General features: G+C 55.8%; 1 protein-coding gene across 1 annotated transcript; it reads right to left on the minus strand.

Annotated features, from left to right (window-relative positions):
- Nucleotides 1-678: 678 nt before the first annotated feature.
- Nucleotides 679-25511, minus strand: RAB40B (RAB40B, member RAS oncogene family). The gene is made up of 6 exons (XM_082705619.1): nucleotides 25251-25511; nucleotides 6543-6603; nucleotides 4663-4723; nucleotides 3949-4026; nucleotides 2962-3184; nucleotides 679-1681 (listed from the first exon to the last, which is right to left on the minus strand). The coding sequence occupies exons 1-6, from the start codon at nucleotides 25417-25419 to the stop codon at nucleotides 1410-1412; spliced, it is 864 nt and encodes a 287-aa protein (XP_082561745.1). The 5' UTR covers nucleotides 25420-25511; the 3' UTR covers nucleotides 679-1409.
- Between the last annotated feature and the right edge of the window lie 950 nt (nucleotides 25512-26461).

Below are 26461 nucleotides of genomic sequence, written 5' to 3' on the forward strand. Positions count from 1 at the left end.
CCAGGTGGAGAGAAGGTGCTGTGGCCCCAGCAGGACCCCCTCCCAGGCTGCAGCCATGGCAGAGGCAAGGTCCCTTCAGGGTTTACCTGCTGTTCCCTAGCCCACTCCCCTGTGGACATGGGTCCCCCTCATGCTCGCGAGGCAGGTAGAGCTCAAGCCTGGCCCTAGCCCTTCAGCAGCTGGGGGCCCCAGCCTCATTTCTGCTCTCTGGCTCTGTGAATAGAGATGTTGCTTCCAGTTCTCAAGCCCTCCGATTTCTAAAAATCTGTAAATGCTAACAGGAACTGAGGACTCGGCATTTTCTCACTGTTGGTTACTTTTTAAAGATTCCTCCTTGTACCCACCGGCTGCTGCAGGAGATGCGGAGCAGCTACAGCCAGTGAGGTGAGACCCTCTGTGTGGCCGTCTGTGAGCCTCTTGTGAGTGGTGGTAAGGACCTTGTGGGATTGTCCGTCGGTCCGGGGTGCCTACCAGATCTGTGAGCACCCCAGGGGGTATCAAGAGCCCTGTCTGCTGTTGTCCCAGACAGGCGCACCTTACGGGGTCGCCCTTCACACTTCCTACTTCCGGCCACGGCCTTTCTTCCCAGGGAAGGAATCTGGAACCACAGGAGCCATGTTCAGGACGGGCGACGACCCACGTGAACACACAGAATCAGAAAGAGCCGGCCCACCGTCCTACCAAGAAACAAGTGTACATTTTATTGTCGAGAAACATTTTCTTGAGTAACAGTGTCCACTTCGTTCCTTACTGAAACGGCTCCGGGTGATAATTTCCTTGCCGGTCTGGGTCTGCTGTGACTATGTTGTGGCCGTCGGACACAACAAGAGATATCTTTGGCATTTTCTTCCCATAATTTGTGGAACATCTTGTACAAAAAATGTAGATTTACAGAAAAATATGCATGTAAACACTTATTAATTCCCAAACATGGTAAACAACATAGCAAAACCTTTATCAGATCCGTGTGGGACCCGCGGGCACCGCCTCTGGGGACTCGCACTTCGCTGGAAAGAGGAGGTTTACAGAAAGGCCCTCGGCAGGTCGAGGACTGAGGTCTCTCCCGTTGCCTCCCAGAGTCCCCGGAGTCACACTCGTCACACGCGTGTGGCCGCTCCTGGAAAAGCAGTCGTGCTGAGGACAAGCTGTGCCGCTGTCCTCCAGAGCAGAGCAGACGGCCCATCCCCGGGACAACATTTAACACACGTCTAAAACGAGAGCTTCATGCACGTCCACAGGGAACCGTCGGTCGGGCTGTGTTTCCGCTGCACGGAGGGGCTCGGTCACCGCGACAGGTCTTACCGCGAGACCGGCAGGTGCTTTCCCGGGCCTGGGCCGGGCTCCCGCTGCCCTCTGACCCGTCCGTCCGCCCCGCGTGGGGCTGCTCCGTGTCTGTGCCGGCGCCGTCTTCAAGAGACCTTACAGCTGTTCCGGGGGCAGCGCTTGGGCGGGCTCTGGGGCGGCCGGGCGGCCTTCACTTTGCGGAGGCCACTCCTCTTGTGCACGGAGCTGGCGGCCAGCGAGTAGGAGCGGCCATGCATCATCCTGGCGTTGAGGCCGCTGGCCATGGAGAAGGACTTGAGGTGGCCCCTCAAGGCCATGGGCAGCGGCAGCTTGTCCACCAGGTGCACGGGCGTGCAGGACACCACTGCGCGGCAGCACAGGTCCTGCAGGCTGAGCACTGCAGGGAAGGGACCGGGCTCAGCGCCTGCTGTCCTGGACACCAGGGAAGCCCGCTCGCCTCCCCGCCTCCCTTCCCTGGGACTCAGGCCGCACTCTCCACCCACTGTGCCCATGCGTGGCCCGGGGCAGGGCCAGAGAAGGGTCACCCTGCTTTAGTCACCTGGGACTGGAGACCCGTCGTGTCTCCCTCCAGGCCCAAGAAGGGGGCAGACCTGGAGTACAGACGTGGCCGGTGAAGTCCTCCTACAGGACTCTCCGGGCTGCGATTTGGGGTGAGACAGTGAGGGTGTCAGGCATGACCTTGCAAACCAGACTGCTGGCACCAGAAGCACGTGTGACCAGCTCACAGGGACACGCTTGAGAGCGCGGCTGAGAAGTGAACGTTTCAGTCTCATCCACACCGTCCCTCGCATGCATCAGGCTCCCTGGATGGAGCCCTCGGGGGCCTGAAAGGGGGCCATTCCCAGATGACCCCATCACCACCCCAGACCCTAAGGGCTCAGGCCTGGGGGCTCCCAGCAGAGAGCTGTCTCCACACAGTGGCCCTCGGCCAGGGGTGGCATGGACTCCCCGGGACACGTGGGGTTCCCACCGCGGGGCAGCAGGAGCACAGCACTCTGAACATCCCACCCACCCGAGCAAAGGGCCCTATCCAAGTTGGCGGCTGTGCTGAGGCCAAGGAACCCTAATGGGGCAGAATCCAGCTCCACTCCCTCAACCCTGCACTGCCCAATTCAATAACTAGATTTTGTCCTTTTTTTCTTGTAACGGTCACACACTACCAGGTCCCTGTGAGGAAATCTGTGACAGCGACGGTCACCGTAAAGGCCCCAACAAAGCAGATGAAATCAGAGGACCCAGGGCTTTGGAGGGATTCACACCAAGGGGCCGGGTTCTAGGGCACCAGCAATGCTCCATGTGCCTCTGCCTCTCAGGTCCCCTCTTTGCAAACAAGATGAGCTGAAAGTGAATCATTCCTGAGAGGACATCCTCTTCCAAAACCGTGAAATGACACCTGGCCAGCTGGCCCTGGTGGGGGGGTCCTGCTCCATGGGGTGGTGCCACCCCTCACTCAGTGCACATACTACCCCCCCAGCTCTGCCACATGCAGACCCAGAAAGGGCTCTGCGAGCTACCCGACAAAACTGTCCCTAGGGGTCCCTCTCGAGTTAAACGCATTCACCCTGAGGATGGCCAGGACGCCCTGGCACAAGGCGAGTCCTGGGCCGCAGGCCAGGGGCGGGGGCTCTGGGACCGGACGGCCTCCCCGATGCCTACCCTTGCTCGGCCTCCAGAGCCGGTCTATCCCGTGCCGCAGCAGCACGGTCCTGGCCAGCTCTGTGAAGGACTCGGTGATGTTGAAGTTGCACAGAGGGCTGACCTCGAAGAAGGTGACGCCCAGCCGCTCCGCGTAGGCCTGCGCTTGCTCTGTGGGGACCTGCCGCTTGAAGGCCAGATGCAGGCGGTTCCCCACTAGGATTTTAGGGACGCCAGGGGCGTGCTGAAGGGCGAGACAAAAGCAAAGGGGTTACTTGGGCGAGCTTTTGGAGTTGCTGATGCCTTCGGTTATAGGGTAAGTAGCCTTCTCCCAAAGTTCACCCAGAACCTCAGGATGTGTCTTTGTTGGAAACGGGACTTTTGCAGAGCGTAATCAGTTAAGACGAGGTCACTGGAGTGGGCCCTGAATCCAGTCACCAGAGTCCTTGCAAGAAGAGGACACAGAACTCACAGCGGGAAAGCCACGTGCCAGCAGAGGCAGGGACTAGGGTTACGGTCCACAGGCCAAGGACCACCGGCAGACCCCCGAAGCTGGAGGAGGCCAGACGGACCCTCCTCGAGAGCCTCTGCAGGGAGCCGATCCTGCTGACGCTAGATTTTGGGCTTCTGGGCTCCAAACTGGGAGAGCGTACATTCCCGCTGTTTACGCCCGCGTATTTCTGCGGCTGCGGGAAATAACACCGTGCACACGGTTCTGACCACATCGTGTCCACACCGGCAGCCCCAGGTGCTGACCACATCGTGTCCACACCGGCAGCCCCAGGTGCTGACCACATCGTGTCCACACCGGCAGCCCCAGGTGCGGGCAGTGGCCCACACAGCAGGTGGGGCACGGCTCCAGCCCCCGGGACTGGGCAGGGCTCCAGGTGAGGGCCGGGTCCTGTTCTGATAGGGGCACAGCCCCCATGTTGCTGAGGCCTCGTGTCCTGGTTCACATGCCCGCCCCCCCGCATGCCCACGTGGACGGTGCCTGGCACCACGTCGTACCTCGTCTATTTCCTTGATCCACCGGTCGATGCCATCAAAGGACCAGCGGTTTGCGATGTCATAGACCAGGATCACACCCTGGGGGAGAGAAGCAGACTTACTGACGGGTCAGAGGCGAGCACAGGGACCACGCTGGCCCGTGTGCAGGCCACTCCGTCCTCGACCACTTGACTCATTTTAACAGAAACATATTATTTTGTTTATCTACCAACTGTAGTAGTTAAATAAGTATTTCTGATGATGTTTCATGAGCTCATTACTCAACCCTGTGATGTCAAGGTGAGTTGGGGTCTGGCTCTCCGTCCCCCACAGCCACCAGCTGTTGTAGGGACCCGGGATTCAGAGGGACCGCGAGGATCACCTCCTCCCCAGCAGCATTCCCACCCGCCCGGAGAGCGCGTTCCGCGGAGCATGCACAGACACACACGATCACGTGGGCACAGGTGCACACACGGCCCACCACACGCACATGTGTGCACAGACACGCGCAGACACGGGTGCACACACAGCCCACGTGCACACACAGCACGTGCAGGTGTCCACGCACACGCACGTTCCTGGGGCTGAGGCAGGCTCATGCGCCCCAACACCACGGGGCGCGGCCCTCTTGGAGCAGCTCCTCTGTGAGCAGAACGGCCTTCTCCAGGCAGCCGTTAGAGGACATTCCGAATGGGAGTTTCAGTCCGTTTGACCTCCTGGCTCAGGGGATGTTACCTGTGCGCCCCGAGAGTAGGAGCGGAATATGGTACAAAATCTTCCCTGCCCGGATGTATCCCTGGAAAAGACGTTAGGGCCAGTGAGAAGAAATCACTGCTTCTTCCCGACAACCAGGTTTGGAACTTGAGAGCCACAGCGAGAACATTCTAACCGCCAGTCAGTGGCCATCCCACTGCAGACACATCCCTGAGTTTATCAAAACAAGGAATGGACCCAGGGGTGCAGACACCCGGAACGGCCGGGATGGAGCTCCAAGCATCCAAAACCAGGATTAAAAAAACACAACATTCCCGTGGGGTGGATTCCAGCGGCCTGCTCTCACGGCGGTGGCTCCGAGCACCGGTGGGCGCGGATGCCCTTCCTGGCATCTTTGGTCAGGACGGCACCTCTGCGTGGGCAGCAAACACACCCACGCCCACAGGTGGCTCCTTGGGGAGGAGGGGGGACGGCAGGTCCAGGCCTGTCACTACAGACAGTGCAGTTTCTCCCTTTTCTCCTGCAGGTGGTGACCTGCCCCTGCCTTCTGAGTCCCAGGGCGCTCCCTGAGGGAGGGCAGGGCCTGGGGCTCAGGAGGGCCCTGAGGTGCTGACCAGTGTGGTCCAGGACATGGGAGGAGCAGATGGGGCGGGGACTCCCAGCCCGCGGAGTTTCAGCTCTGCAGCACATGGAGTGAGCAGGGAGCCTGCGGGCAAGGAGACACCGGAGAACAGCGCAGGGCGGGAATCACGAGCTCTCACGGGAGACGGGTGGCTGTCGTGAAGTGGGGCCGTCCCTGGACACGGGGTGCTGTGGATCGCGGCGGGGTGAGGCGGGGGGCCATGAGGGGTGGGCCCGTGACAGCTTTCATGAGGATGAGCCACTCGGACGAAACGCGCCATCAAGAGACCTCTCGCTGCTCAGGGGGGACATGGGGCAGCCTTCGGAGGCCGGGGCAAGCGTGGGCTGTGAGTGGATCCTTCGAGGGTCTCAGGGAGGGAGGGAGCCAGGATGAGATAAGCCCCTGCCCCACGGGCCTCAGGGCTGGGCGGAGTTTGCGAGGAGAGCCCAGGAGTCTGAGGACAGCAAGTGGGAACAGGAGGCCGGAGGCTCGCTGACCCACAGCAGCGGGCAGCCCAGAGGACAGAGGCTGCAGGGAGGCCTCAGCCACAATCTCAAACATCCTGGGGGGGGGGGGCGCGGGAAAGGATGGGTGCTAAGGGATGTTGTGGAGAAAGGCTCCCTGCTGACCGCCCCCGGGAAGGGGCAGGTGGGGACGGCGCCAGGACAGGCTTCCCACATCCCGAGGCTGGTGTGGCTGGGGGCTTGGTCACACGTGGGCAGAGAAGAGGGCCATGCAGGTGGCCCAGGAGAAGGATGACCCAGGGACGGGAACCGTGGTCAGGCAAGTTGCGTGGGGTGGTCAAAGCAGGAAATCCAGTTCTCTACTCCCCACCCCCCCAAGAGCAGGGGGTGGGCAGAGGTCCGGAGGTGGGACCTGAATCTCAGAGCCAGGGCTGCCAGGTGGGACGTGAGAAAGAGACCAAGTCCATCCAGACCCCAGGAGAGGGCCTCGAGCTCCCAGCCTCCCACGCCTGCCGTGGGTCTGTCCCCATCACCCTCATGGGCCCCTCCTGGAGCTGGGGAAGCAGAAGGTCTCAGTAAGGCCACGTTCTGGACAGACCCCCGGGGACCCACCAAGGCCCCAGCGTTCCCTGCCATGGATGAAGCCTCGGTAGCCCAGACAAGCGGGTCACCACCTCCTGTGGGGCAGCCCTGGGTCTGCTGGGCCGGGGGGCGGTCCTCCCACAGGCGGTAAGGTGCACTCCGAGGGCCAAGAGAGCCTCTACCCCCGGGGGCCGGCGCATCCTGCTGAGAGCCCGGGGTGGGCCCCAACTCACCAGAGCTGTAGCTTCACCCTCCGGCCGTCCAGCAGGATGGTGGTGGTCTTGTAGTCGATGCCTGTGGGAGGGGGTAGGCCAGCTTAAGTGTTGCTGGCCTCAGAGTTACTCTCAAGCAAATGGCACCAGAGAGGAGAACTCTCCTGGGGGGAGAGAAAGGACTTCTCACCAGGGAAGAGTCATGGTTTTGAGGTAGACGGACTAGACCTTGTTTTGGGTCTCCCTGGATTCGCACGGACCCTGCCCACCAGTGCCACTGCCCACTCCGTGGGGGCCACTGCCCACTCCGTGGGGGCCACTGCCCACTCCGTGGGGGCCTCCCACCTTCCTCTCCTCCCTCGGCACCAGCCACCTCGGCCCCGGGCCTCGGGAGGCTCTGGCTGCTGCACGCTGCCCCAGGCGCGGGGACGCGGCCTTGGGCTTCGGCCCCTGGAGTGTTCGGCACGAGGCCCCCGTTTTCAGGCAGCTCTGAGCAGCCCCACGTCCGGCCCCCCCATCTGTGCGACCCTCCCTCCCGCCCTGGGACTGCTCCCTCTGAGCTCCACTCCCAGGCTAAAACCCCGAGATCGTTCCGCCAAATTATCACACTAAGAACGTCAAGAAAAATGTGTCGCATATAAAATGAGGTAGGAAGCATGACCTCAGCTAGGTAAAGAAAATACACGCGTTGTGTGTGTGTGGATGTGCGTGGAGGGGTGACGCGGGACCAGCCCCACGTTGCAACTGGAAATTTCTCAGTGGTGTTTGCTTTGTTTATCCAAACCTTTCCTTAGTTTAAGTTTCTTCAATGTGTATGCATTCTTTCCCTAAGATCAGAAAAAGCAATAAGCATTTTTAAAAAGGAAAAATATTCCTCCCCGTTCCATCAGAAACCAATTTTCTGCTCCTTTTAGAAATCAGTCCCGTGGGTGCCTGGGTGGCTCAGTGGGTGAAGCCGCTGCCTTCAGCTCAAGTCATGATCCCAGGGTCCTGGGATCGAGCCCCGCATTGGGCTCTCTGCTCAGCGGGGAGCCTGCTTCTCTCTCTCTCTCTGCCTGCCTCTCTGCCTACTTGTGATCTCTCTCTGTCAAATAAATAAAGAAAATCTTTAAAAAAAAAAAAAAAGAAATCAATCCCGTGTTGACAGAGCAAGTCCCCAGAATGCTTCTGCCCCGTCTGCGGCTGAGCCGGCGCACTCGGCGGGACCCAGGGAGGGAGAGGCCAAGACTGACACCGTGGCCATGAAGGGGCAGAGAAAGCAAGAGAGGAGTTCTCCCATCCAAGAAACACACCCAACACGATTTATGACCACAAGGACCCAGCCAGGTTTGGGGCGCTGGATTTAGGCCATTTTTAGACTTACTCAGGAATGTCTCTCAGAGCAAGCCCAGCCTTGGAAACATTCTGGGATGTGGCCAGACTTCAGCTATCTTGACAAGGAAAGCAGGATTAGGAGTTACAGATCTAAAGGGGAATGGGCTCCTGGGGGTCAGACAGAAGAAAAGAGAGGAACCCCTACCTGGGGGCCTTGCCCTGAGAAAGTCCTGGAACGGGTGTGAAATCTTACTTTCCACCAAAAGAAAACCCCCACAGCCACGGCTCAGAAGGAAGCCCCCTGAATGCATTCGAAGGAAGGAGCCATTCCCAACTAGCTTACAGATCCTCTGGAAGGATCTGTAGCACTCGGCCTTAGCGAACCCCCCGCCCGACACACCATATCCATACACCCTCCTTTCCTTAAAGTCAGTTGAGGGCTGTGCAGCATGCAGGCGGAAGGCAACAACAGATTTGCTTCGCATTCTGAGGACATGCTGCCGAGGCTTTAGGGCAGAGCACAGATATTCTGGAAGCTGCTTAGGTCAGTAGCTTTGGGCTCTGGGAAATTACTTTTTGGGGCGACCCACCAAGGGCCTCTTCACAGTCCATTAAAACCCTACAGAACTATCTGTAAGGCAACTTCAAATGCCTGTATTCTTCCTTTTGCAGCGGCCAGCATTGGGCATATGTGATGTGCGACACACACGTGCAATAAAACAGGGTATAAGTGCCTGTAATGGAACATGGATACACACAGACATTGAATGGAATATATGACACAGAATACAATGTATAATTACATAATAAGTAGAATATATACACATATAATCAAACATACATAAACACATGAAGACATATACAGAGAGCAACTTCAAAGTTAATTTTGGAGACATCTAATTTTCCCCTGCGAACACTAAAGGTTTTATACCATCTAAGTAAAGCAACAAATGAGCACACTTGGGAACCTATTTTTGAGTCTAGAGAGAATGTGGCTTCGGCACATCCGTTTCCAGACAGCAGAAGAGAGTTCTCACCATTAACAGGCTGGAGAGGGTTTTCATTTCTAACCTTTAGGACAGTAACTCACTGTTTGAATTGGGTTGGCGCCTTTGATTTACAAGGCACCCTCACGTACCTTATTTTTTATTTATTTTTTAGGTCCACAGTAAAAATAAGTTTTCATAAATTTAAAAGAACTCATTCCTAATGGTCTTTTTAACTCCCCATAAGGGTTTTTTTTTCCAGTTTTTTAATTTATTTTTTTTATTTTAGTAATCTCTATACCCAACATGGGGCTTGAACCCACAACCCTTAGATCAAGAGTCCCATGTTTCACCAACGGAGCCGGCGAGGCACCCCAAGCACCCTATGAGTTTTTAAAACTATACTTGACTTTTGTTTTCATCACTCACAGATGCACATGGTTTTAAGTGTCAGAAACTTAACATGGACAGCAGGACCCGATGCACACCCCCGCAGCACCGCATCCATTTTCATCCTCTGGGTACTTGTCTGCTTTGTGTCTCCCAATTTGTAAGCGACATACGTGTATTCCTACTTTCTGACTCTTCAGGGTTAGACATTAATCAAATTCCCACTGTGGAAAGTGAAAATGTAGTTCTCTTTCACCGACATGCTCCACATGTCTCTCTCTCTCCCCCTACACACACACACACACTACAGTCATTTGTCGTCTTAGCTAGACCAATATCCAATTTTATATCAATATGACCAAGTAAACACTATCCGCAGCTGGAACGCGCGTGTTCATTTGTCCTTCACGTACAACTTTTTGTTTTTACTGGAGTTAAAAATTGCCTTTTGTTTATTTGCTTAGTTTTCTCTGCACGTATCACTAACATATCCTTAAAGTCTCCTCCAGTTATCCAGCCTTCCCTTAGTACTTCCAAACATGCGGTGTCTCGCCTTCTTGGCAGCATCTTCTCAAGCTTCTGTCCCGCCCCCTCGCAGACTAGGAGTGCGCCGTCTTCCTGGACCCTCTTTTCTCCTGCTGTGGAATCCCACGTCTCCCTCTCTGTCGGTTTACAACCTCATTTTTCTTCCTGAGAACAGTGTGTGGAAGATAGTTTTCAAGACTCTGCAAGTCTGTAATGTCTGTAGTCTGCACTCATTCTTCAGTGAGAGTGGATGGGCACCCAACTGAAGCAGGAAATAGTTTTTATTCAGAAATGTGCAGGTCTACCTTCTGGAGTTCCTGTTGAGAAGTCAGATGTCACACTGATTCTTTTTTTTTTTTTTTTAAGATTTTATTTATTTATTTGACAGAGATCACAAGTAGGCAGAGAGGCAGGCAGAGAGAGAGGAGGAAGCAGACTCTCCGCCAAGCAGAGAGCCCGATGCGGGACTCGATCCCGGGACCCTGAGATCATGACCTGAGCCGAAGGCAGGGGCTTAACCCACTGAGCCACCCAGGCACCCACACTGATTCTTGATCCTTTGAAATGCAGTCTGTTCTTTCCTCATATAAGGTATGGAGGGTCTTTGCCTTGGCCTAGTATGCTGCAATCTCATGCATTATTATGGGGCACTTTCATTGTTGGGCGGCCCACTCAACAGGCTCTTTCAATCTGATAATGCAAATCTTTGAATTCTGGGAAATAGTCTTGGATTGTTCACTTTTTTCTTCCTGCTGGGGTTTTGTTCATAAGATGTTAGGCCACCTGAACGTACTTCATGATTTTCTTACTTTCTCTTATTTTGCATTTCTCTTTTTTCCTCAACATTCTGGAAAATGGTCTCTGTGTTATCTTTTATCCTTCCTTTGAAATTCTTATTCTGCCATCACATTTTAAATTTCCAATATCTTTACTGTTTTGGGATTTCTTTCTTTCTTTCTTTCTCTCTTTCTTTCAGATTTTATTGATTTATTTGACAGACAGAGAGAGACACCAAGAGAGGGAGCACAAGCAGGGGGAGTGGGAGAGGAGAAGCAGGGTGCCTGACACAGGGCTCGATCCCAGAACCCTGGGATCATGACCTGAGCTGAAGACAGATGCTTCACCACCACCGAAGGAGCTACCCAGGCACCCCTCAAATAAATATATGAAATGTTTTTTTAATGGGTTTTTCTCTTTAAGTTGTAATTTTCTTTCTTTTTTTTTTTTAAATATTTATTTATTTGACAAGGAGAAAGATCATAAGTAGGCAGAGAGGCAGGCAGAGAGAGGGAGAAGCAGGTTCCCCGCTGAGCAGAGCCCCATGCGAGGCTCGATCCCAGGACCCTGGGATCATGACTTGAGCCGAAGGCAGAGGCTTAACCCACTGAGCCACCCAGGCGCCCAAGTTGTGATTTTCTAACTAAATCTCAAATTAGTGGACATCAGTTTCAGAATTCAGCCTTTAGGGTCACTGAGAAGTTTTCTTATCTTTCGTTTGTTTTTCCTATAACCTCGCCCCCAATTTTTCATTTGCTCTTTTAATTTTTTCATTTAATTTCACATTTTCCTCCTGAAACGGCACTTCAGAAATGACAGCAAGGCCTGGTTTGGGGCAGTAAGGTGAACAGTCTGCTTTCTCTCATTTCAGTGCCCTGTTGTGTTTCTAAGCCTGTTTGCTCTGAAGATATAAATTCACAGCTCAATCCCAGGACCTGAGCCAAAGGCAGATGCTTAACAACTTAGCTACCCAGGCGTCCTGCTCTCTTTCTTTTTAAAAAAATATTTTATTTCTTCATTTGAGAAAAAGAGAGAGCACATGAGGGAGGGAGGAGAGGCAGAGGGAACAGCAGACCTCCTGCTGAGCCGAGGGCAGACACTCAACCGAGCCCCCAGGCGCCCCTGGATTGCTCTCTTTGGAGACTCTGCTTCTGGCCATGGCTGCACAGGTCCTACCGGACCAGTCCTCCCGCAGATAGCAACTCTCAGTGACAGAAATAATCTAAAGACCAGTGACCCCAAAACACCGGAGAGTGACTGGCTGTATGGGAAGGGTCCCCCCACTTTCTCCACTCTGGTGTCGCACCTCGCAGCAACCATACAGTTCGGGTTCACCAGGGGAAGAGGAGCTGGGACGGAAGCGGACGGACGGAGACACAGACGGGGGGAAAGAGCAGTAGAGAATCCAGGAAGGCTCAGGCACCAGGACCCAGGCTGGGCTCAGACGAGACCTGCCCTCCAACTGTCAGGCAGGTAAGGCCGTAACCTCCTGTCTGCTGAAGCTGCTTGGAGCTTTGTTAAAACTCAGCTTAGTTAACATAGAGTGTAGTCGTGGCTTCGGGAGCAGAATTTAGTGATTCGTCTCTTACACGCACTACCCAGTACTTATCCCACCAAGTGCGTGCTTTAATGCCCGTCACCCACTTTGTGCAGCCCCCGCCCTCCCCTCCAGCAGAACTCACTGTTCTCTAGAGTTAAGAGTCTGTTACGGTTTGCTTCCCTCTCTGTTCTTATTTTATTTCCCCTTCCCTTCCCCTATGCTCATCTGTCTGGCTTCTTCAATTCCCCACTAGTGAGATCATATAATTGTCTTTCCCGGACTTACTTCAGTCAGCGTAATCCCTCCAGCCCCACCCACTTGGTCGCAAAAGACAAGACTTCATTCTTCTGGTGGCTGCGTGACATTCCATTATACACAAGCTACAAAAGATACATTTCAACATCTTCCCAAAGCAAAGTACAACGCCCCGTGTCTCCGCACCGCACTAAGGGACAAGCACTGAGAAGCGCGACCGTCGGGACTTGCCCATCCGCCAGCCTGGCGCAGACTGAACGCACTGTGCAGCTGGTGGTTCCCGCCGCGGTGCAGAGGAAGCTGTCCTCGGCGAGGCTGACCCTGACCCCGGAGCCCCGGGAACGCACAGCCCCGCGGTCTCCACTGGGGCCGGCTCGTGGAGAGCAGCGAGCGCCCCCCTTCTCCAGCCCGTGGGCTCCGCTGCGCGCCCCTCTGCCACCCGCGGCACCTCCCTCTCGCCCCGCGTGGAGACTCCGGGATGGGCCGGGGCCAGGCAAGCGGGGTGGGACAGGAGACCAGGCTGGAGGAAGCGCTGCTTCGCGTGTGAGTGTGCCTCGGTTTCCCCAGCTGGGGAGAGAGAGGGGTCACAGCCACCGGGCCACCCGGGTTCCCACAGTGAAGGCCCACAGGGAGGAGCTCTGAGGGATCCAATCCCAGTCCTGACAAGCAGCAATGTCCTCGTGCTCCCCGAGCCTCGGTCTCCCCCGCCACCTGGAGGAACGCACTGGCCACAGCGGTTCACAGACTGTGCCAAGCGCCGAGAGAGCCTGGCCGCCTGGGAGCCCCGGTCTCCGGAGACGACCCAGCGCTCACCAGCTCCGCGCCCCCCGCCCACTCCTCACTAACTTCCTCACTGAACCCTTGCCCTCAGCCCTGCGCTGCTTCCTTTCTCCTGACTCAGTGTTTGCTCTTCTCTTATTCAGTATCTCTCTGCCTCCCTGACGGCTGCTGGCTGCCGGCCGGTCCCCGAGAACCAGCGCGCTGACCTTAGCAATGTCACGGTCAGGATCAAAAGGGGTAATTCTGTTCGCTGCACAGAACGAATTCAACGAAAACTCTGTCCATCAAAATGCAAGAAAAACACGCGAAAGCTCCTAGAGCAAAGCCTGCAGGAAGGCTCATTGAGTCAGAATAACCGAGAGAAGAGGAGATATAATTTTAGCCTTCTTAAAACAAAACAAAACAAAAAAGGAAGCATCAGATGCCAAGCCGTTCGCTCCACTTTTAGCTCCGCGTGAGGAATGGATAATTTAGCTCAGCTCACGCAGCACCTGCTTGTGTCTATTTTACGGCGTGAGCGGGTGAAAATGTATGCCGTCACATAGAAGAATGCTCCTCTGGTGTAAATACTGGTTAAAATCACTTGCAAACACATTCATCTTCGAGCAGCTGACTTCTGAGAAATGTGTCTAATGCTGAATGAAAACGTCAGAGAGCAGACCAGGGATCGCCAAAGGCTGGGACGAGGGGTTCCCTCTGCAAGTGGTAGCGGTTGGACAAAATTGTGGACGTACTAAATGCTACTAACTTACTTTAAAATGGTTCATTTTGGGGCACCCGGCTAGCTCAGTCAGTGGAGCGTGTGACTCTCGATTTTGGGATTGTGAGTTCGAGTCCCACATTGTTGTAGACATTACTTAAAAATAAAATCTTGAGGGGTGCCTGGGTGGCTCAGTGGGTTGAGCCTCTGCCTTCGGCTCAGGTCATGATCCCAAGGTCCTGGGATCGAGTCCCGCATCGGGCTCTCTGCTCCACAGGGAGCCTGCTTCCTCCTCTCTCTCTGCCTGCCTCTGCCTACTTGTGATCTCTGTCTCTGAAATAAATAAATAAAATCTTAAAAAAAAAAAATCTTGAGGGGTGTCTGGGTGGCTCAGTGGGTTAAGCTTCTGCCTTCGGCTTGGGTCATGATCTCAGGGTCCTGGGATCGAGCCCCACATCAGGCTCTCTGCTCAGCGGGGAGCCTGCTTCCTCCTCTCTCTCTGCCTACTCGTGATCTCTCTGTCAAATAAATAAATAAGATCTTTTAAAAAAATAAAATAAAATATTGAAAATATAAAAATAAAAACAAAATGATCATTTTATATTATGTGAATTTCACCCCAAAGAAATTGTGTACACGTGTGTCCTTCCCAGAACTAGGTCTGCTCGGCTCTTTGGATCGGAGGACAGTCTGCTAGACAGTCTGCTAGACAATGCGGGGTGTCTTGCAGGGCCAAAGGGTGGGCAGGGTTTGGGGCAGGCACCCTGCTGCACCCACAGCCACAGCCAGCACTGGTCCCTCGGGGCACCCTTGCATTTCTGGATGCTCTAAAAGAAAGTCCCATTCTAGACAGGGATCTGAACTGTGCTCATCATCTTTAACGAAGGGCACTACTGAAATTAACACCATCTCTCTCTCTGCAGATCTCCTTTTTGAGAAGCATGATCCCTGAACCCTCTCTTTCCTCAATTTCTCTTTGAAATGGCAAAGCAGTGGATTCAGGTGCCCCCCCAGTGAGGGACAGTCCAGGGGCCTCCGGTCTCCTCATGGCCTGGCTGCCCCAGCTTGTCCGCGCGGCTCCCACTTCTTGTGGCCCTGAACTACTCATTCCCTACTGTGGGAGCTGAATCTTCCCACCTGCCCGGCAGGGACGGGACCACCACCATGCTACCTCAGCCCTGGGCACCCAGTGCTCTGTGCTGACCAGCCGTGTGCAGGAACACTGAGTTCTCAGTGTGGGGCCCAGTGCCCCAGCACGAGTGAGATCAGGGCATAGCCAAGAGGGTCTCTGGACCATTGTTTGGGTGTGGCCAGACAACAGCCCTGTTTCCAGAGGCCCAACACTTTCAAATCATGGGCCTCCCCTCCCTGTGTCTCAGGGTCACCCCTGAACTTGGGACACTGCTGGAACGTGGACTCAGGCCACCGCCAGGGCCTGGCAGCTCCGGCCAGCAGGGGCTCTTCCCTGCTCTCACAGGCCTGCCGCCCAGGAGACACAGCTGGGAAACCCTCACTGTCCCTCAGGGGAGGAGAGGGGCAGCATCTCTGATGTTCAAGGGCACAGTTCTCGATGCTGTTGGCACCGTTTTTGTAAAGCCCACTCAGCCAGGGGCTGCCCACCTGGCCCATGAGGCGCTGGGGACTGAGGCCAACACCTCCTCTGTCTGGGACACTCTGCTCACGTAGGCGGTCAGTTCAGTCAGCCAGCGGCACTGTATTCTAGCCCGTTCCCACCCCCTGGGGCTGCATGTGTCCCCAGAAGGAGCCCTGAGCCTCCCGGGATCAGCCCCCTACCTCTGCAGCTGCAGAAGATGTGGCGAGAAGACAGCTTGGGGAAAGGCATGCCCTCCTCACGGGTCGTGCCCATGCCCGGCTAAGGGACTGCCCCACGGGCACAGTAAACTGTTCACCTGTCTGTGCTCCTGAAGACAGTTTAGGATGAACCACTGGGAACTAGGACTTATTATCCCCACTCACCTGAGAGAGGCCAGGGGCCTTCTTATACAGTAAGTAACCATGATGTCAGGCACGAAGCACGAGAGGTGCCTGTGTGTCACTGTGGCTAGAGGGAAAGGAAGTGGGGGACCAGCCAGGGAGGGGGAGGGCACATGGGGGTCCCTCTGCTGAGCAGTTATCATCACAGGACAACCAGAAACAGCCACACTGGCTTCCCTGAAAAGCGCACAGTAGAGGCAGATGTCTGCGGGCGGCAGCAGGGGCTCTGGGATGGATGCTAGGGAGGCCACATGGCTCTGCTGGGCACAGAGCACCCACGGCCCCAAGCTGCCTCCTAGGTTCATGCTCAGCCAGGCCCTCACTGCCTATGGGAGTGGTGGGTGCCCTGAGTTGGGTCGCCGAGCGGGACACCTTTGAGAACAGTTTCCTGTCTAAGGGAAGAGGGTGGTCTCTTCAGCTGGGCCAGCCCTGATGCCACCATTCTGCTTAGCTAGGAGGTACAGTGCGGACTCAGCCAACATCATTACCAGCTGGGCCCTAAGCTTGAGGGCTGGGCAATTTTTCTCATAGAGGCCATGACCACCCCAGAGACCTCAGCAGGGCCTGGGTCACTGCCAGGCTTCCCCATGCCCAGTGGCACCTCCTTTGGGACAAGTATGATGAGCCCAAGACAGTGTGGGAGGGAAGGATAGAGTCCCATAAGTCATCTCGTCTGGCCCAGGAGGGCCAGGGGCCAGCTCCTGGTGACCGCCACCTGCCAGGGAGGAGCAGAGGCTGAGGGTGCTTGACCACTCAGGAGACAGAGCACGGCGGCAAGGTCCATTCCCTCCCTCACTCAAACCTTACACAATGGCAGCCACCAGCAGCTGTCCAGAAGATTCCCAAAAGGGTTCTCACTGGCAGCCCTGGCAGTGGCGGGGCAGTGTGGCCCTGCCCACACCTCAATTTCGGACCACTGGCCTTCAGAGCCTAGAGAGAACAAATATCTGTGTTGTTAGGCCCCCAGCTCTGGCTGTGTTACAGCTGCATCCAGAAACGGACATGGGTCCGCGGCATTCCTGTACTGCTCCTCCAGTGCCCGCCCCGCCCGTGCCCACAAACAGCTCCGGGCTCGGTGCGGGTGCCCAGCCTCACAGGATGGGTCCCAGGCCTGATGCCTCTGGCCTGGCCTCTCCCAGACGTCTAACCAGCATGACCCTATTTAAACCCATGAGGCAATGGTCTACCTTCCAGAATGAACACATCGCTCTAGACTGGGAGAAATAGATTCTACTCCCACATGAAGTTTCTTAATCTAAAAGAGAGTTTAAGGGGTGCCTGGGTGGCTCAGTTGGTGAAGCCTCTGCCTTTGGCCCAGGTCATGATCCCAGGGTCCTGGGATGGCGCCCCGCATCGGGCTCCCTGCTCTGCGGGGGGCCTGCTTCCTCCTCTCTCTGCTCCTTTCTCCTCTTGCTTGTGCTCTCTCTCTCTCTCACTCGCTCTCGCTCTCTCAAAGAAATAAAATCTTTTAAAAAAGAGAGAGAGAATTTAATGTTCCTCAAATTTACCTATTTATTTTCCCCATTAAGATAATGCCTTTCAGCCTACTGTATTAGGGTTCCCTATAATTTAATACGCATATTTATGATTCTGCCTCTGTAAATTTCTTTTCCTTCCTAATCAAACAAGATGCTATGCGTCAGGAGTCCCAGTATTGTTCAAATCCACAAACAAACTCGCTGAGTCCCATTTCGGGGAAGTAAATCCATTAATTTTTATCTGCAAGAGGAGGGGACACACAGTCCACAAAACCCAAAAACAGCCTGAGGTTCACATTCAGCCAGGGAAGCCCCAGGACAGTGGTGATGACCTTCGTGGCTCTCCACCACCACTTTATGGGACTATCTCCCAGGGGACGACCGTTGGCAGGTGGTTTCAGGCATGAAACTCAGGCGTCCGTGGAGAGATTGGGAAACCAGGCTGAGTCCCAGCTGGATCCTGCTGCGACAGGTGGCAGAGAGGTGGCTCCACGGGCCCAGGGCACCTGCCTTCTTCTCCCACCGTGCGGGTCCAGCAGCATGGCAGCCTCCCGCTCTCCCCGGCAGTGTCTCCCAACACAGTCCCGGGTGAGTTCCCCACGAGCCAAGGACATGTGCTGGGTTGCTCACGGCCTGGATTCCAAACTGTGCGCTCCGCTAAACAGACCTAAACTCCTGGAATGCGGGCCTGTTCAGGAAAACATGGACCACATGGCCAGCTTTCCGCCCTGGGGCTGGGGTCACTGGAAAGTCCGCGAAGGGCGACCATATACTTAAGCAAATGAAACCGTCCAATAGCCATAGAGTCGCTTGAGGTTGGACGAGTCTCTGAGCACGACCAGAACAAAGAAGAGTCTGCTTCCTCATTGATACCCTCTTCAAAAGGTTTATACCTTAATCAGAGCCACAGAAATGATGCACACTGGGTCTGTGTATACTTGCGTGTGCTTACGTACACAAGTACTGCGCACACGTGCATGTGCTCTGCCTAGAGAGTATATTATGTAGACACGTGTCAAACATACTCGGATATGCGGTGTTTCTGAAGTATGTGACAGTCGAGCCCTGTTTTCTCTAAAACCTGTAGCTGGGAAGTCTCCCACTGCGGGGAACGTGCCTCACCTCAGTGGCTGGTGGAGACCAGAAGGAAGAAGTGATCGTGAACCAGAAGACATGCGCCACAGAGGCTAGCCCTCCAGTCCTGCTGGGGGGGAGCGGGGCGGGGGGGGTTGGGGCAGGCAGCACCCCAGGAACCCAGGTGTTTACAAACGAAGGGGCAGTGATCTGCTCCCAGAAGCCTGAAGGGTGGCAGCCCAGCAGGGACGGGCAGCGGGCAGCGCAGGCCAGCGTGGGCCGGTCCCCATCACTTCAGCGGCTCCCACAGCCTGCGGACGTGCCAGGTCTCGGCCGGAATCCGGGGGCAGCTCGGAGAGGAAAGCAAAAGCAAGGCCCTCTGAGGATGGTAGCCCTGGGGACCTTGGTGCTGTCTCATGCAGTGACTGCCTTTCCCGCGGTTTTGTTTGTGGATCTGATAAAACAACATCTCCGATGTTTTTATGCCCGATCCCCTGGATATGGCGACTTCTTTCAGTTTTTGCTTATGCACAAGTCCTTCTCTGAGGCTAAATAAGCTGAAGAAGCCAGGGAAGAAAGCATCAAACAAACTCTTTAAAAAAAAAATCTCTTAACGGGAAATCAGTTCACAGCCTGTGATGGGAGTGATGGGCTCCATCGCCTCGAACCTTGCTGCTTCCCTCACCCCAAAAGGCCCGATCGAGGAGTAAGCCAGTGTAGCCAGCAAGACTAAGGCAGGACCAAGGCCGTCATCCTACAGCCGCTGAGACACCCAGAGCTAGTGACAGAGGATATGGTGGGTGCTTGGGGGGTCTCCAGCCAGAAGCTGACCCTCTGCCCAGCAGGAACCTGGCCTGGCTGGATCTGAGCCCCTCCTTGCCCATCACCCCAAATCAGGGCCACCTTGAGTTGGAGTTAGAGGCTGAACAAAAGGGGAAGTCCCCACTGCAGGAGGAGGCACTACAGGACACGAGTGGGTAGAGCTTAAAGACTGGCTCTTAAGGAGAAAATCTGATACAAAGGCAGTTTTCTTATTGTCAAATACATGGAAGCACTTACACGTAGTTTAAAAAATGGATACATTGAAGAAAGTTACCATATGCTCTTGGTGGCACCACGGGAGGTAAGGAATAGCAGAGGGTCTCCGTAAGGAATTACAGTGTAAAGAACTAGAAAGGACTCACCGCCTCTCAATTCAAACTTGAATATGATGGCTTTATAAATCGTGTTTTAAATCTTGAACTGGTTGCCAAGGGAAACCGCAGAGTAGCTGCGAAATCAGCAAATCTACCTCTCTCTGATGAAGGCAGCGCGGTGGGGGAGGGCGTGCGTGGAGCTCCTGGCAGAACACTGGTCAAAGGCAAACAGAAAGGCAAAAAAAAACCCATAACAAGGTCAGTAAGGAAAAGCATTTTGATGGTTCTCACAGGGAAGAAAAGCCACTGCTCTGAGCCAGAGGGGCCACGGAGCCAACCACACCATCCACACTCCGGCTCTCACTCAGGCTGTGTGATCTTGAGAGAGTAACTCACCCTCTCCGGGCCTAACAACATAACCTACCTCAGGAGATGGTTCTTCTACACGCTCAATAAAAGGGGTGGGCAGTCCTACAACCGGCTGTCAGCAGAAATGAACCAGAGAAAGAAAGATGGGGTTTTCCTGCCGGCAAAAGGAAGCTGGAGGTGTAGCCAGGAGGAAGTAACCAGAAAACAGCTGCGAGGCAAGAGATTCCTCTCCCAGCAATTGGAGGTGGACGGGTAATGCCGTGCTGGCAACACCACCAGCTGGGCCACGGGGAGAGACCCTCACCAGGGACCGGAGAGGAGGAGCCCAGCAGGGGCCGGACTGCACTCTCCTCACAGAGCTGAGCTGTCCAGGCCTTTCTCTCACCACTTCTTCCTGGGAGAAGAGGCCAAACGAGGTACTAACCCTCCAGATCCGAGGGAGGCTCCAGGGCCAGAGGCCCCAAAGTGGGAGGTGGGTCCCTCAGCTATTCTGCGTGCATATCACACTTTAACAGAAAGTTATACGAGGAGAAAGAGACAAAGAACCCAACCTGAAAGGACACAGGACCCAGGGAACAAAAGGACGTTCGTCCCAATTACTTCATGCAGTGGAACAACTTCATGAAGTTGGCAAAATAAGAGATGTATTAATGAAATAAATTATTTAAAGAAAAATTTTAAAGATTTATTTATTTACTGGAGAGAGACAGAAAGCACAAGCAGGAGGGGCAGAGGCAGAGAGAATCTCAAGCTGACTCCCCACTGAGTGTGGAGCCCAACGTGGGGCTCGGACTCATTACCCTGAGATCAGGACCTGAGCGGACACTGAGTCAGATGCCCAACCACCTGTGCCACCCAGGTACCCCATTCAAAGAAATTTTTGAAAGTTGTAAATGAGGGGCGCCTGGGTGGCTCAGTTGGTTAAGCAACTGCCTTTGGCTCAGGTCATGATCCTGGAGTCCCAGGATCAAGTCCCGCATCTGGCTCCGAGCTCCATGGGGAGTCTGCTTCTCCCTCTGACCTCCCCAACTCATGCTCTCTCTCTCTCAAATAAATAAATAAAATCTTTTTTTTTTTTATAAAGGTCTTTTTTTTTTTTAAGATTTTATTTATTTATCAGAGGGGGGGGGGAGAGCGAGCACAGGCAGGCAGAGAGGCAGGCAGAGGCAGAGGGAGAAGCAGGCTCCCTGCCGAGCAAGGAGCCCGATGTGGGACTCGATCCCAGGACGCTGGGATCATGACCTGAGCCGAAGGCAGCTGCTTAACCAACTGAGCCACCCAGGCATCCCTAAATAAATAAAATCTTAAAAAAAAAAAAGAAAATTGTAAATGAGAATTGTAGAAGGAAAAAATTGCAGAACACAGCAATATCATTTACTAAACTAACAAGGAAGTTAGAAACAGCTAGAAACAGTTTACTAAAATAAAGATTACCAACAAATCGGAAAGGCTTGAGATATCCACAGAAATTCAGAAGAGAGAGACGAAAAGGACGGCCGCAGCATCGCAGCGCCTCAAAGGTAACCACGTTGTGACCCTCAGAATATGTGTCTCCAGGAGGCTATGGCAAAGGGGAGTGAAGGCTGCAGAAGGAATTAGGTTTGCTACTCAGTTGACCTTTTTTTTTTTTTTAAAGATTTTATTTATTTATTTGACAGAGAGAGATCACAAGCAGGCAGAGAGGCAGGCAGAGGGAGAGGGGGAAGCAGGCTCCCCGCTGAGCAGAGAGCCCGATGCGGGGCTCCATCCTAGGACCCTGAGATCATGACCTGAGCTGAAGGCAGAGGCTTAACCCACAGAGCCCCCCAGGCGCCCCTCATTGACCTTTAAGTACAGAGATTATCCTGCATTAACAAATGGGCCCAGCACCATCACAAGGGCTCCTAAAAGCAGAAGTGGGAGACCGAGTCAGGCTGGAGTGGTGCAGTGTGAGATGGGCAGCATCACCTTTGCAGGAGGGCTCTAGAAGCTGGAAAAGGCAAGCAAAGCAGATTCACCACTGGCACCTCCAGAAAGGACACAGCCCTACTAACACCTCAGTTTCATCCCAGGGCCCAGTGGCCCTCTAGAACTGTCAGATAATAAATCTGTTTTAAGCCACTAAGTTTGTGGCAATTTGCCCAGCAGCACTTGGAAAACTGACATCAACACCAATCAATGTAACAGAAGTTTTAGGGACATGAAGTAAATTTCCCTGAAATTAAATACAAAATCTACAAATTCAAAGAGTACACCGTGTACCAGAAGTTCAACACCAAGCATCCAACTTTGAGACACGGTCCGCTTGAACTGAGGGTCTCTAAGAAAAGGCAACTCATCCACAAGGAGAGACTTTCTGACCTCAGGCTCCGAGGCAGCTCAGAGCAAGCGAGAGAGCCCAGAAAGAACGTGTGGCCTCAGGATACATGCTAACCTGCACGAGAGACTGCTCACGGGTAAAGACAGTGCACAGACACTCTCAAACATGAACACACTCAGGAAATACTCATGACCCCTTCCTGGAGAATGGCCGGAAATGAAATGTAGCTAATTGGAGGGACAGCAAAATACAGAAGACACAGACACAGTGGTGGTCAGCGCCGAAGCCAGGTAAACATCTAAGACTGAGGGACTGCGGACACTGTACCCCCAAACCTGGGCAAAGTCAGAGCAACAGGGCATGCGCACTCGGAGTGGGGGACGAAAACAGGAGGCTGGAAATGCCCTCTCCTTCCTCCAATTATTATGAATAATAACAATACTGACCATGATTCCAACTTCTTACAGTCTCCTGAAAAGTGCCTTTTTAACCTAAATCCTTTAGAAGAAAGAGTTAACTAGTTGCTTGAACAAGTGCTCAGTTTGCATATAAAAGGGAGTAACACAATGGAGGGTACCCAAGCCTCTGTTCAAACAACCCAGTCTGGAGCAGACTGCGCACATTCCTGCCATCTGCGCCTGCGCACGTCACTTGCCCACTGTAAGAAATCAGAACTCCAGCTTGTCCCCCCCAGGTGCACAGTTTTTAAATCAGGTGCTTGATTTCTTCCTCCACCGCTGCACCCCCGGCCCTGGGGACCCTCTGCCCTCCTAGAGCTGAAGCCCCAGAGCAGAGCTGTCTGGAGGGGCTCTGCCACACCCCTCACAAACCAAGTGTCAGTCAGGTGTCACTGCTGAGCATTTGAAATGCAGCCAATACAACCCTTTCATTTTATCTCATTTTCATTCCTTTAAATTTAAAAAAATGTCATGTGGCTGATGGCATCACTTTGAATAACAGAGATCTGGGACTAGAGACACAATCTAAACGCAATTTTCCCAAGTGCCCTGGGTGACTCTCGCGCTGGCAGCTTCAAGAAGAGCCCAGGTTCTTGGCATCAGTTCTCCAGAACCAACCAAAATTCTCCCAAACTTTCTCCCCACCCCCACGCCTCCAATCTTTTTTATTTTTTTTAAGATTTTATTTGTTTAACACAGAGAGAGAGATCACAAGCAGGCAGAGAGGCAGGCAGAGAGGGGGAAGCAGGGGCTCGATCCCAGGACCCTGAGATCATGACCTGAGCCGAAGGCACCCATCTTAAAGGCCTGTCCCAAGCCATGCCACTCAAGCTGCTCACATGCCCGCACAGAAGCCACAGGCTCCCTCCCTCCGCCAGCTCTGCAGACCCACTTTCTCTCTTTACATCGCTCACCCCCAGAGAGCCCACCTTGCTTCCCGCCCTAACCTTCGCCCTGCACCTCCTGCTGCTCTTGCCTCAACCCAAGTTGATCCCCCAGTGAGGCCCGCTGGACCCAGAGCTTCCTTCTCTGCACTTTCCTCTCCGGTCCCTGCTTGCGGCTCAGGGCAGAAGCACACCTGGGCTGGCTTGAACATCAAGACTGGACTTCTGGACTGCCCTCCTCCGTTTCTGGAGAGCCCAAACGCAAGCCCAGGAGGCAGAAAGGAGCAAGACCCTGAGCAGTCAGTTTGCTCTGGAAGTGCGCCTGGAGCCCCCAACGTGACAGCGAAAAGGTGATCGCCGGCGGGGACCCCTCACAGCCCCAGGACCGGACTCTTCCTGCCTGCTGGCCCAGCTCTGTCCACCTCACTTTCCTCTGCTCTCCCTGCCCTTCTTTCTTCCTAACGTCCACCCCGTCTTGGGGCCTGCGCCCCTCAAACCTCAAACTTCAGGGACCCTCTGCCCACTGTCCTCAAGCTCTGAGTCCTCCGGCTCCACCCCGCCCCTGGAACCCACACTCCTTCACTTTCTATAGCGCTTCCCTTCCTCGCCCTCAGGCCGCATTTTCATGGGTCATTTGGGTTTCTTGCCGTCCCGGGCCTTTTCGCGAGGATGAGGAGCCCCTTCCCTTGGACACGCCAGGAACCTCGGAGAACCTTCCGGACTAGTTCTCTTGCTTCCATTCGCGCTCCGCTTCTATCTCGCCCACGCGCAGAGCCACCACCTGGGAGCCTCTGCTCGCTGCGCTCGGATCCCGCGCGCCGTTCCCTCCCGCCCCCTCCTTACCCCCCACGCATCCTTTCCAAACGCGTCGCACGCGCTGGTGGCTTCCTGGCTGGGCCCCCCCGCAGCAGCCCGGCTACCTCCTTCTCAAACTCCACCTGCGTGATCCGTGCGTTCCCCTCCGCCTCGCCGTCATCGGGGTCAGCAGTACCCCAGCACCCTGCTCAGCCGCGAGCTCCCGCGGGAGGCGGACCTTGGTGAGACTAAGGAGGACGCTCTGTGCTCCCCACGTGCGGAACCGGGGGTGCAGCGGGGGATTCCCTCCAAGCGCGCGCCCGGCTCACGCAGAGGGGCGGGCGGTGAACCCCGCCCTCCTTGATCCGCGGCCCTTCGCACACTCCACAGCTTCTCCTCCCTGCGCCTGGTCGGGCTCGCTCCCAGTCCCGGCTCCTCGCCGCGCTACTCAGGTGCCTGCGTCCCGCTCCACGGTGCCCACCGTGCGCTCCCCCTGGTCTCCCATGAGCTCTCTGGCCCGCAGCGCCCTCCCCTGATCCCGGGGGCGCTCCCAGGCCCTCGGCTCGCTCCCCTGGTCCCCCCTTGCGCTCCCGGGCCCGCTGCGCCTTCCTCAGCCCCAGAGCGCTCCTCCCGCCCCTCTCCTCCCAGCCCCCTGCGCGCTCCCCCGTGCGCTCCCTGGCCCTCTGCGCGCTCCCCGGGTCCCCCGTCAGCTGCCTGCCCCGCTGCGCGCTCCCTTGGTACCTCTGGAACTCCCCGGCCCGCCGCACAACCCCCCGGCCCCGCCCCCGCCCCACCCCACCCCCAGCTCGCCGCGCGCTCCCCCGTCCCCCCGACGCTCCCCTGGCCCGCCGCGCGCTCCTCCGCCTCCGCTGTGTTCCCCCCCGCTCGTCGCGCGCTCCCCTGGCCCCCTTGCGCTCCCCGCGGCCCACCGCGCGCTCCCTGGGCTCTGCTGGCCGTCCTGGCCCCGCGCTCACCCGCCGGGTGGCCGTACGGGGACTCGGCTGCGCCATCCTGCAGGCTCGCCAGGATCTCCCCTTTGCCCACGTCGCTGTCGCCCACCAGCAAGAACTTGAGCAGGAAGTCGTAAGCGCGGACAGGGCTGCCCAGGGTGCTCATCGTGCCGCCGCCGACGCCTGCGCCCATGCCCGGCTGTCCGGACGGCGCGGAGGCGGCGGCCGGCACCGAGGCGCTAGCGAGCCCTGCGGTCCACAGATCGCCGCGGGCCGGCGGCCCCCGCTGCTGACAGCGCGTAGCCCCGCCCCGGCCCGCCATTGGCGACCCGCAGTTGCTAGGGCGGCTGCGCGCACTCATTGACTGAGCTGCCCGTCCATCTCCCTTTCGTCTCCGCCTCCAGGCCACGGTCCTCCCGCCTCTGCCGGAGGATCTGGTCTTCGCAGCCGTAGCCAGGTTGGGGGCGGAGACCAAAAGCGACATGGTTGCGGCCACAGCCAATGAGGCCCCGAGGCGGGTTGGGGCGGAGCCAGGGGGCAGGGAGTGAAGGGGCTGGGCTTGTCCCCGAACTGCCCTGGAGCCTCGAAGGCCGCCCGGCCGGGGCGTGGGTCGGGCTGCAGGGGTGGCCACCCGGGTGCCGCGTCCTCCACGTCCTGCCACCTGGAGACGTCGCTGGGCCGATTGGGGGGGGGGGGCGCAAGGGCGGGTTCCGTTCTCGGACATGCAGCCGGGAGGCTAGGGCCAGGTCGCCTGGCGTCAAGCGTCCCTGTCCGGGTGAGCCTTGGCACGCGGTGTCCCCCATGGCTCCTCCAGAACCTTGTCTTTGTCCCAGAGCGCGTGGGTGCGCGTGTCTGTGTGTGCGCGTGTGCCTGTGTACGTGTGCACGTGTTCGTGTGTGTGCCTACGTGCGCCTCCGCTTGTGTGTGTGCGTGTGCATGTGCCAGCACACGTGCGCCTGTGTGCGTGTGTTTCTGCCGGAGCTGGGGGAGAGGCCCATGTGGGGACCCTCCAGTTCCCAGACTTCTCTCCCCTTCTAGGGAGTAATGGGCGATGGAGAGAGACTGACCTGATTGGCTCTCAGATCCAATACCAAAATTCCCAGATAGGATCAGCCAACTGGGTGGGAATCCATGCCCACCTCTGGACCAATCAACTTGTAGTAGGGGGCTCTGGCAGCATCCCACAAGGAAGATCTCTTCATATTTGGCAACCTTGTATCCAATCATCTTAGAAT

The sequence above is a fragment of the Mustela nivalis genome (genome assembly GCF_964662115.1).
Source record: "Mustela nivalis genome assembly, chromosome: 17".
NCBI classification, from domain to species: Eukaryota; Metazoa; Chordata; class Mammalia; order Carnivora; family Mustelidae; genus Mustela; species Mustela nivalis.

Excerpts from the sequence above, each read along its gene's own strand:
- RAB40B (XM_082705619.1), bottom strand. The coding sequence starts at position 25,419 with ATGGGCGCAGGCGTCGGCGGCGGCACGATGAGCACCCTGGGCAGCCCT. Across the intron at positions 4,027-4,662 it reads CCTACTCTCGGGGCGCACAG|GGTGTGATCCTGGTCTATGA; the intron begins GTAACATCCCCT and ends TCTCTCCCCCAG. Across the intron at positions 1,682-2,961 it reads GCTCTGGAGGCCGAGCAAGG|TGCTCAGCCTGCAGGACCTG; the intron begins GTAGGCATCGGG and ends CCTTCCCTGCAG.